The sequence below is a fragment of the Carettochelys insculpta genome, chromosome 2 (assembly GCF_033958435.1).
Source record: "Carettochelys insculpta isolate YL-2023 chromosome 2, ASM3395843v1, whole genome shotgun sequence".
In the NCBI taxonomy this organism is placed as follows: Eukaryota; Metazoa; Chordata; order Testudines; family Carettochelyidae; genus Carettochelys; species Carettochelys insculpta.
In genome coordinates this window covers 220405449-220417504 of record NC_134138.1, presented here as the reverse complement: position 1 = coordinate 220417504, position 12056 = coordinate 220405449, and the positions used below count along the sequence as shown (strand labels likewise).

The 12056-nt window shown below is 43.3% G+C and overlaps 1 protein-coding gene across 1 annotated transcript in view; it reads left to right on the top strand.

The window, feature by feature from the left end:
• ABCB5 (ATP binding cassette subfamily B member 5) overlaps nucleotides 1-12056 on the top strand; it is a 67230-nt gene that overhangs the window by 37029 nt on the left and 18145 nt on the right. The window contains exons 16-20 of the mRNA XM_074986187.1: nucleotides 882-1025; nucleotides 2758-2865; nucleotides 3235-3312; nucleotides 10969-11052; nucleotides 11547-11750. Coding sequence (XP_074842288.1) covers nucleotides 882-1025; nucleotides 2758-2865; nucleotides 3235-3312; nucleotides 10969-11052; nucleotides 11547-11750 — 618 coding nt within the window. The remainder of the gene's footprint in view (nucleotides 1-881; nucleotides 1026-2757; nucleotides 2866-3234; nucleotides 3313-10968; nucleotides 11053-11546; nucleotides 11751-12056) is intronic.

Below are 12056 nucleotides of genomic sequence, written 5' to 3'. Positions count from 1 at the left end.
AAGAGAAATGAAGAAAGAAAATAGAGTGAGAAGGAAAATTTGTTAAAGTGATAAATTACATACATCGGTTAAATCTATTGATGCATGCCACAACAATGGTACAAGCTGCTATTTTTGAGAATCTCTGAAAAGACATTCCTTGAGGGATGGGTGCATAGTCCATGAAGGCTTTAGTTCATGAGGACTGAAGAACAAAATGGTCACTGCCAGGGCTACCGTTACAGACTTGCCATGAGGAAGTAAAAACCCTTTCTTCTTTGTTTAGACACTGGAGGATCACCTGATCAGGTTGCCTGTTGTAGCATTCTGCCATTGGCCCCTGGGTTAGACAGCATGTTTCAGTTAATGTGGATTTAAAATTTGAGCCTCTGTTCCTTTGTTCCTCCAATGTCACCTGACTGGGGAGGGAATCACACAGATCACACCTTCCCATTGTGAATCCATAGCTCTAAAACATTTCTAACATAGGTATAGAGCCAATATCTATAACTGTACATACCAACATGGCACAGATATGCAAGCAGCATAAACAGACTCGGTGAATTGCCAGCTTTCGTTAGATACCTCACTTGTCAAAAGATTCGGTGCAAACTTAATACAGTGGTTACAGAAATAGTTTTCATATCTAATTTAAAAATCCAGTAATATCACACCATGTAAAGTTTGCTTTAAGAGTTTTCAGAGTGTTTAAGAAAGTATTAGGGCCAGTCCTGACACCTGTAGTTGTTCCATTTACCTGCCTAGTTCTCTATTAGTCCACGTTTCTTAAACTCAACTCTTCGTATAGGCACCATAATGCAGATAGCTCTCTATTAAAATGCAGTCATGAATTGTATTTGGCAAAAGTAAAATCTGATTTTCATCTGTCTTTTCTTTTCCAGGAGCACCTCCCCAAAGTTTCTTTCCTCAAGCTTTTTAGATTAAACAAGCCTGAGTGGCCTTTCATTGCACTGGGGACACTAGCTGCTGTCGTTAGTGGAGCATGTCACCCTGCCTTTTGCATCATATTTGCTAAAATTGTAACAGTAAGTGGAGTGCTGACTTTTCCATAATGTCATTACAGAAGGGTGACAGTTAAGATGACCTGTCTGCAGCAGTTGGTGATTTGTACTCTTCAATGAACCCAGGGTAGTTAAAATCATTTTTATACATAAGTTCGTCACAAAAATATGCTAGCATAATTTCACTGCTGCTTCTTGGGTCACTGAGCACCGAGCATAAGCTGTCTATAAACGTGGTTGTAAAAATCATTCATAAGAGAGGAAAACCATGTCTGAATCTTCCTATTTCCAAATGATTCTGCTTAAAATAGTCTTCTGTAGAACCGGGGTTTGCAAAGTGGGGGGCTGGGGGACATGAAATTTCATAAGTGGGGCACCGCATGATCAGCTGCTGGGTCTCAGGCTCATCCAGCTCGTTAAAAATGTTGACACATGCTACTGCTTTTCAGTATGTGTATTCACATTCATACAGTAATAAAGTTTTTACATTTTTCATGCTTATTTTCTTACATGTGCCAAAAAGATGATTTTTTTTCACATGAACATAACTGAAATTTTTGTTGGTTTGGATTACATTAGATGGGTTGAGGGGGCTGCTAATTGCAGGGACAAAAAGTGGGGCCTGGTGTAAAAAGTTTGCTCAGCCCTGCTGTGGGATAATAACTCTTATTACTTATATTGCACTTTTTTACCATTTATGAAGTACTTTATAAACATTAACAAATGAGTCCTCTCAACATATCTGTGAAAGAAGGATTTTCCCCATTTTAAACACAGTCAGGCAGAAAGATGTGAGCTGTCTGAAGCCACACAGGATACCATTTTTAGAGCATGTTGTAAACCCCAAAAGTTCCCATTCCTGTGATTTTAATTACTGGTTCACACCTCTCTCTCTCTCTCTCTCTCTCTCTCTCTCTCTCTCTCTGCCTCTCCCTCTCCCTCTCTCTTCCTCTCTCTCTCTCTCTCTCCCTCTCTCTCTCTCTCCGCCTCTCACTCTCCCTCTCTCTTCCTCTCTCTCTCTCTCTCCGCCTCTCACTCTCCCTCTCTCTTCCTCTCTCTCTCTCTCTCTCTCTCTCCCTCTCTCTCTCTCTCTCTCTCTCCGCCTCTCACTCTCCCTCTCTCTTCCTCTCTCTCTCTCTCTCTCTCTCTCTCTCCCTCTCTCTCTCTCTCTCTCTCCGCCTCTCACTCTCCCTCCCTCTTCCTCTCTCTCTCTCTCCCTCTCCCTCTCTCTCTCTCTGTCATGAATGGGGCTCTTTCTGCACTGAATAGAGTGAAGCTGGGTCTACTGTAGCCCTCCTGTTCCGGAAATATTATGCCTACTGAAATATCTCAAGGAGAAAGGTCTCTGATGCCATCAGAAAACCTAACTCCTGTTCGTCTAACAAGATTGCTTCCTTTATGCCTTCTTTGACATCAGTGTTGCGCAAGCGTCCCAAAGCCAGAGAATGGGCACAGTAATTAATGCAGCCGTGCCTAGAGGTCTAAATAAAGGTAATTCTGTAGCCAGAGAGCAGAGGTTCAGCACCAGGACTATCAGGATGGGGAGCCAGTGTGAGGTAAAAAAGTCAGTATGTAGCTTTAGAAACCTTTAACCCTTGGTTCTCATTGAATTTAACATTGAAATATTCATATAAATGTTCTCCTCTGTTTTTCCCCAAGTATGTTGGAAACTAAACGGGCTAGAACGGGGTTACACAGCAGCCTTTACCTGGCTGGCTAACAAAAGGTTTGGATGTTTTCCCTTCTATTTTTGCAGATATTTTCTATAAAAGATGAGAAGGAGATGATCCAGCATGAAGCTAACATTTTCTCCATCGTATTTGCTGTTATAGGTGTTGTTTGCTTTATCACTTGGTTTTTGCAGGTAAATTCCCACAATCAATAAAGCAATTCATTTAAACAGCAGTTTGCATTCCAGTAATTGCTTTAATCAACTGTGGATTTAAAGCTGGCAGCCGAGGGATTGTGATGTGACAGAGTGGGGGAATGTCTGGTTCTTCAGCTGTATTGTTCAGCTCTCGTTTGTTAATTTTATGTTCGCTTCTAGCCATTGTGTGCTAGGCTTGTAATAAGTGACTGCACTTGGTGTATAAATAGCACCAGACTGCCATTTCAACTGAAAGTACTAAAAATCAAAGATATGAGGCATGCTGGGTTTTGTTATTGTTGTTGCTGTTGCTGTTGTTTTGTTGTTGTTTTGGTTTTGGTTTTTGGTTTTTTTTTTCTCTTGTAGGGTCTCCTTTATGGAAGGTCAGGAGAAATCCTAACAATGAGATTAAGGCATATGGCATTTAAAGCCATGCTCCGGCAGGTTAGTGTTAAAGGGTTTTTTTTATAAATACACCATTTTCCCATTTTCCTTTCCTATAATTAATTACAAATGGTTTAATCCACCCCCTTTCCTCATTCACAATGCAGATTTAGTGCACCACTTTTCACATGAAGATTTAAGTATTAATTATGTGTACACTTTCTTTTCCTACTTTGCATAGAGTACTATGCTAATTCTATCAATGATTAACCACCACTGTTGCAAATTCCATTCAATTCCATTCGCTTGACCATTCAAAATAGAGCTGTGTTTGCCTGGAAATCAAGCTAGAACCTCACAATGAAAGCTACATGCTACCAAGCTATGGGCCCATTTACAGGTTAAAAACAACCACACCTAAAACATTCATTAAACTTGGTTGCTGTTCAAGACTGGTCTACGAGGTCTGAATCCCATTATAATCTGATTCAGTCCCATCTACACAATCTCAGCTCTCCCATGTTGAGTGGCAATCAAGTTTAACTGCAGCTGTTAAAATCAGTTCTCAGAAGGAGGAGGTTAAGTGTGGATGTGACGTGAAATTATCGCCTACTTGGTTTTAAACTGGATTCATTTTAAACCAAATTCCTGCTTTTATCTGCTGAAACTGGTTTTATTTGATCTGCTGCCAGATGTCCACTATCATCCTAAATATCCTTTGTACTTATGTCAGCCCCACGTAAGCAGCCAGTTAGCACAAACTTCTCTCCTTTGTTCAGAGACACAACCAAATCAGAAGACCCTGGTATGGATTTTAACCTTGCTGACAGTAGCACCTGACACAAGATGCTCAGTACCTGATGCTGGCCTAAGATAGTGCACTCAAAGGGAGACGTGTTGAGAACCACAAAGAAAGGAGCTTCACTTTAGAGGAAAATAGCTACTGACTGCTAGAGCTGACAGCTAACTGGGTGTCTGTCTGCCCTGCAGAAAGGGTTGCTCCTTTCTTGGTCTGCCCACCTGACTCTCACAAGTACTACTATGGGTTGAACCTCTCTAGTCCGGCACTCTCTCCTCTGGCAACAACCGTAATCCAGCATGATTTTAGTTAGTCAAATGACCACTTATCATGAGTGTGGCCAAGTTTCCCATGGTCCCATGAAGTTTGTTCACAGCCACCAGTCCTGGCTCTCAGTGTTCTGTGCAGTTATTTAGCTGTAACTTACCCCTAAATGTCTTCTAAGAGCCCGGTAAGCACTGGAAGTGTTGGGAATAATACTAGACAATATGGGCTTTCCATCGTCTGGCAAATTCTCTCATTCAGCACCGGTCAGATCCTGAGGTTCCTGGACTAGCAATGTTTGACCTGTAAGAAATTTAGAGGGAAAAATAACAGCAATACGTTCTACAACAGTATCCTGGAGCTCCTGCATCTTGAAAAGATACCAGGAGGAGAGGACCAAGAGTCCTCCAGCAGCCTAGATTTGCTACTTCTGGACTCCAGGAGCAGCCATTAGTAGAGCTCAAAGGGAAAAAAAGGCACCATCCCACCAACAGAGCAACAGAGAACCCTGGTCATAGTAACATGGGCAGTGTTTGTAGCTTATCTGAGGAATAATGGTTTTATGTGAGATGCTAGGAACTTTTTTTATTCCTGGAATCAGGAGGGAAGGATTGACTGACTGAAAGATGGTAAACTCTCTGGCTTGTTCAAAGCATGAGTTTTGGCTGTCTTCAGAAAAAGAGACCTTTCTTTTGACTAGGGAATCCATACTAGAACCCTGCTAGCTACAACCATGTTTAAGTGTGGTTTAGCACGATTCTGTTTCTAAGGACTGGGCTTCAGAATAAGGGTTTTGCACAGCAATGCTAAGAAGGATTAAAATAAGTATTTTAAGACACAGCTGCATTGTATATCCTAGATGTACTGAGTGACTCAGTTTATAATACAGTAGTCTCCTGATGTGGTTTAAAACATGTTCTGTCACGTAAACGGAACTAAAATTCATTTTAACCATCTTCCTGAATGGTTCTCTGTTCTTTGCCTTTTGCAAATCTGTCATTCACAACCACAGTAGACACATATTTCTGTGGTTCATGCTTTGATTCTGCATAGCTCATACTATAACACTGTCTTTGGAAGTGCATTTCGTAATGGTCTCCCCATGCAGTTGGAATTTCAGTATAGATGAGACCTATGAGAAGTAGGAATGGGAAACTACCACCTTATTTAGGAAGAGACCCTATGAAAAGCCTGGGGGTAGGTTACTTCCTCCCTACTTCCACTTTTTCATTAAAGATCTGGATGATGCGTTGGCTGGCACCTTCACCAAGTCCACAGGTAATACTATAATGGGAGCAGAGGTAAATACACTGGATAGGATCCAGAGTGACTTAGAGAAATTGGAGGATTGGTCCAAAATAAATCTTATGAGGTTCAAAAAGGAGAAGTGCAGAATCCTGCAATTAGGATGGAAGAATCCCAAACACTGCTATAGGGTGGGAACCAACTGGCTAAGCAGTAGTTTTGAAGAAAAGAACCTGGGGGTGACAGTAGATGAGAAGCTGAATAGGAGTCAACAGTGTGCCCATGTTGCCATGAAGGCTAATAGCACATTGGGCTGCATTAGTAGGAGTATTGGCAGCAGATCAAGAGAAGTGATTATTCCCCTTTATTCAGCACTGGTGAGGTCACATCTGAAGTACTGTGTCCAGTTTTGGGGCTCCCACCACAGAAAGGATGTCGACAAATTGGAGAGAGTCCATCAGAGAGCTACAAAAATTATTAGGGTTCTGGGGCAAATACCTTATGGGGAGAGGGTGAGGGATTTAGCCTCGTCTACTGAAGAATGAGGGAGACTGGATAGCGGCCTTCACCTAGTGAGGATGGAGCCAGGCTATTATCAGTGACAGCAGATGACAGAACAAGGAACAATGGTCTAAGTTGGATATTGGGAAAGACTACTTCATGAGGAGGATGGTGAAGCACTGGAATGGGTTGCCTAGGGAGCTGGAAGAATCTCCATCCCTAAACGTTTTTAAGACCAGGCTTAACAAAGCCCTGGCTGAAATTATTTAGTTTGGTGTGGTTCTGCTTTGAGCGGGGAGCTGGACTAGGTGACCTCATCTGGTCTCTTCCAACCCTAATGTTCTGTGAGTCTGTGATCCTCCACCTATGTCCTGCTATGTGTATCTGTATTGAGGACATTTTTGAAACTGAATCACAATCTAGGTGAAACAGATCTATCTAATAGTTATGTGGTTACTTGTAAAAACTTTGGTATGACAAAAGTTTGTTTTATCCATAGTTTTGGTTTTGTTTGAATAATAGTCTTTTCTTTCCTGCCATGTATAGTGTATATTTTTTCCATTGCTGGAATCTCTTACATTTTGGCCAGTCCCTCCATTATAGTGAGAGTAGTGCACAATGTTTTATTCCCCAAAAGTAACAATAACAATTAAGCCTGACAAGAGAAAATAATTAATCAAATATTTAAAGCAACCTAAAGGCAGTTGATTAAGTAATTTCAAGACAAAAAGCTCAGGAAAAAAATCACAGTTGAATATTTGATGGCAGAGAAGAGTATTTGGCTTCTTTTGGATGCAAAAGAAATGCCTGGATATTGATTGTTTCAGGTGAGACAGCTATTTCCAGTACTGTGTGTCCCTTCTGCAAATCTCAGCATACCTGTTTCACTAGCTTGGTTGGGCCTCCTCCCTTCCAGCTTTCATTGCAGTAGCACATCCAGGGATTCTTCCTGAGATTAATATGGTTCCTATGTGCACATCCATAAGGCACACCCCAGACCTTCAGCCATGCTTCCTAGGGGTCAATGATTCTAGAGAGCACTCCACACTAGCCACCCCCTAGGACTGCTGCTCTGAGGGGAATCTCTGATGCTCAGGATCTGTGGAGAGTTTCAAGCTTCTAGAGCATGGGTGTCCAACCTTTTGGCTTGCCTGGGCCACACTGAGTGAAGAGGAATTGTCTTGGGCGGCATATAAAATATATAATATAGTTAATCTAAATAAATCACATAATAATGTTAAAAGTTTACGATCTTGTGGGGCCGCATTACTAGCTGTCCAGGGCCGCATGCGGCCCATGGGCCGCGGGTTGGACGCGCCTGTTCTGGAGGCTTCTAGAGGCTGCAGCACTGTTTGCTTCTTCCTTCTCCCCCAACGTGTGGTACCTTTCTTGGCCCCTTAAGGTGTCTGTCACCCTTTCTCTGAATGGGGGTCCTCAGCCTACATTCCATAGCATCCCCCACCCCAGCACTGGCAGTGACTGCCAAGATACCATACTTCCCCTGAACTTCACTCCTGGTTTTCAGCTTATCTCAGGGGCATGCAGTAGTTCTGAAACAGTTAACATACACATATGCAAAAGACACGTTTCTGGCTAACACTTAATTTTTTTATGCTTACTTAATCATGTAAAGCACAGATCAAACCAAACACTAAACATGTGCCCCTATTTTAGTATCGTTATCACTCTATGGCCTTCTCTGGGCTGGAATTTGAGTCCTTTGGATTGTACAAACTCTTCAACATCATCTGGGCAGGTTTCTCTGTCCCAGAATGTTGCTGGATGCTGTGTGATCCCCAAGTCACGTACCCAGCTTCTGTGACCTGCTATACCATGCCCATCACTCTCCCTCCTGACTCTCTCCCTCTGTTTCTGTGTAATTTGCTATTTGTCTCTCCTCCCAAGCTTTTTCTGTTCTGTCTTTTGGAAACATGCTGCTCTGCCCTTCCTAAACTGATATTTTTTCCTGAGGATGCAGAACCTTTTTGTGTAATCTTTGTGAGGCTGAAGAACCATCATTTACCTAAGTATTGCTTTTTGTAACTGTGTGGGGTGTGTCTGGTACAGGACCTGCCACCAATGGTGAAGATACTTATAAGAACATATATAGGCTTGCAGTACCGTAGTGGCAATATGCTAGATGTAGATTCAGACATATGGTTGACTTTAAGCAAAAGTAAATTTATCTGGGCTGTGGAAGAAATGCTCTTGTGTGGACACAACCCAACTTTGTGTGTTGTAATGAGGCAGGGCAAGAATGTGACAAATGGATTTCAAAAATGTGTCTCTACTTGTGGGAGGATAGGTGCACAAGTACTGGCATCTGGAAGAGTTGAATGTGACCAGCATTGAAGTCATTGTCATTCACCAACAATTTTGTTGAACTGGTCAGGTGGTTCAGATGCCTGATCAGCACCTCCCAAAACAGATTCTGTTTTCAAGTTGGAGGGAGGACGGTGGAACATTGAGAGGCAGTGGAAGCGATATAAGGACATGCTGAAGACACAGATGAAAAAATGTGGCAATCCATGAGGGTGTGGTACAATTTGAGAACTTCTGACACAGAGTAGACAAAGAGAGGGGGAGAAGAAGAAAAGAGCAGTAAAAACTGCCCCGCATCACTCCGACAGCTACTAACTCTTGCCCCTTCTGTAATAAGACCTCTGTCTCCAGAATCGACCTGGTCAGCCATCAATGGACTCACAAATAGAAGGGTGATATGAAGACGTCCTACTCATTGAGTGACCACCAAGACACTTGTATTAGGGACAGAGCTTCGGGCTAAAACTTCCAAGCAAAGGCCTGATTCTCAGCCCACTGAAGTCAGTGGCATGACACAGTGGGTTTTAGGGTGAGGTCCATATTTTCTCCGACCAGCAAGTGGTAGTTCTTGGCTTACGAGCCCCAAACCCTATTTTCTGCAATGGTTTTAATTTTGGCTTTAAAAGCACTCTCCATCTAAACTCACATTAAAACCATTCTAGCCTAGCCTCAAGTCTTTTAAATCCATTTGAGCAAACTCTCCCAGTACAACTGTGGCAACAGACTGAAAGTACCCCAACTAAACCCACTCCACCCTCTGCATCAAAAGAGCATCCCTGCAGCTATCACGGGGTTCAGGTAAAAGGAAACAGTTGAATAACTAACTCTCTGATGAGTACTTCACTCTACTCTGTGTGGACGTATACAAATCAAGCTCCGCAATTAACTTACTTCAACCTCAGCCTTGAAATCGGAAGCTAGACTGATGCTGACAGGTCAGCTGGTTTCCCTTTGTAGCCCATAACTGATCTTCAGTTGATCAGTAACTAAAAGCCCATCTGATATATAGGGCCACCCAAGGCTCCTAAACTAGCATGACATCCATTCTGTAAAGGCTAATTGCTGCCATCCTTTGCTGTCAGACTGCTGAGCATAAGAAGGTTGCTGGGCATAAGATTTATAGGAGAGGCCCCAGAGTCTGCAAGAGGAGTGAAAGCGTAGAGCATAGACCTTCAAGAAAACAGCCTAGATTTTGTATCTTCAGAGTTCAACTATTGCCTTGCTAAGAATGCACAGGATCAACATTTCAAAGAGTCTTTATGACCCTGTCTGTGATATTTGCAATACAGTAATCCCTCGAAATGCACAATTTCAAGTTGTACCTAACTCACATTAATGTGAGTGAAGCGCAACTCAGAATCCCACTCCCTCGGCCCTGACTCAGCTCCCCTGGCCCTGCACAGCCCAGTTCAAATCCACCCCCCACGCCTCATGCAGCCCTGATTGAACACCCCCTGCACGGCCCGATTCAAACACCCCCCTCCCCAATTCAGACTCCCCTGGCCCCAGTTCAAACCCCTGTGGCTCTGATTCACTCCCACTCCGTGCAGATCTGGCTCAACCCCTCACAGGGCCACCTGGCCCCAGCTCACCTCCATCCCCACTCCCCACCTGAAGCCCAAACCCCCCCACCCACCCCCAAGGCTTAACCCCTCTCCTCCCCCTCCCAAGGCCCCAACACACTGGAGGCTTAACCCTCCGCAACTACCCCCCCACAACTCAGGACTTACCTTTCAAATGGAGCTTCAGGTGCTTCTGCTGCTTCCCCAGCTGCAGAACACACGTTCTGCCAGGGAAAAAGCTGCCCCCGACTTACCTGAAATTTGAGTTACACAAGGCTGTATGGTAACACAACCCTCGCATAACTCGAGGGACTATCGTAAGCTTAAATGCATGAAAGAGTGCAGACCACATACCTGCAACCAATACAAATCAACATTTCTTGATTTAATGTAGAGGAAGCTACACCAGTCTACAGTAGGTTATGATCTGGTTGCAAATGGATATTTATATGCATAAATCAAGTCATTGCATGTACAAACAGGTTATTAACACAATTTGCATATGTAACTATCCGCATTAAATAGAGAGCGCATCTTTGAACAACTACATTTGGTGTTTTCACAGGGACACTGACAATTTTGTTATTAAAGCAAGAAGGAGAGAAAAGACCTTACTCTCACTGACTATGTCTCTGGGAACATCCAGATTCCCAAAGTGGTCTGCTGACAATAAGTCGACAGAACGTGGCACTTTTGTCAACACTCTTAACCCGCTCCCCCGCGAGGAAGAATGCCTCTGCAGCCAGCTCCTATCAACAGAAAGTCATTCTGGACATTCTGGGGAGATTGAGGCAGGACAGGGCTTCTGGGACCCTGGGCAGCTCTGTCTACTGTGCTTCCAGTTAGCTGTTTTGCCGATAGAGCGGCTGGGCTCTTTGTCAAGAGAGCCAATCGCTCTTTAGATCCGCTTGGCAGTTTGGCTGCAATCTCTCAACAGAAGTTTTGTCAGAAGATTTCTATCAACAGGTTGCACTAGTGTAAACATAGCCACTGAGTAACCTCATTTCCCTGTTTCTTCTATAGGAAATCTCTTGGTTTGATGATAAGAAAAACAACACGGGAGCTCTGACAACAAGATTAGCCACAGAGGCAGCACAAATTCAAACAGTAAGTGAGTGTGTGTAGGTGTGAGATTTTTGTACCTTTGTATCATTGACATTTAAAGACGGGTCTTTCTGACAGGTTTCTGATAACACCACACTGTGTAAAGCTGGAAACAAGCACAACTCTTCAGCTGCTAGGAGGCTGGTGACCATGAGCAATGAAAATACTAGCAGCAGAAAGAAGGCACTGTTAGGGAAAGGTGGTCAAGACTCAGAGGGAAGAAAGCAAGAGGAACCAGGTGGTTTATAAAGGTGGAGGAGAAGGGACAGACATTTAATGGGGAGAATTAGAATGAAGAGAGAAAGGGAATGCTAGGGAACTGTGATTGAAGAGGCAGAGTGAGTGAAGCCAGGGTTGAGCAGTACATGGGGGCAGTAGTTCTGAACTACAAGTTTGGATTTGGATGGAAGCTTTCCTAAAGTTCATGAGTATTTGGAGCTGGGGTTGTGGTTCAGCCCATGAGCAAATGACAGTTCTCACATATTCCCTGATTACAGGCAACAGGTCTGAGGCTTGGTGTAATAGCACAAAACATCTCCAGCATGGGCTTGTCGGTCATCCTTTCTTTTATATATGGCTGGGAGATGACTCTGCTGAACCTAGTGATGGCTCCTGTACTTGCTGTGACTGGGATGCTGGAGATGCATGCTCTGATGGGATTCGCCAACCGAGATAAAAAGGAACTGCAACGAGCAGGAAAGGTAACATACAGCTTCTTCATGACACAGTTAATCTAATGGAGGCTATTGCTAATCTGATGTGTAATGTGACCCCTTCTGGGTTGTTTTCAGTACATCCCTGTTCTCTGCCACTTATATGGAGCCAAGTACAGTGGGGTCTCACTCTATGATGAGGGTCCTCAGTTGCTGTTGTGGTACTTACTGTTTCAATTGATATTGTTGGGGAGGGAAATACGTTAATACCCCAATTTGATTATTTTCCAAGAAAGAATAAACCAATACTCACGTATGCAAATCAACAAGGATTCACTCTTACTTACCATTCTA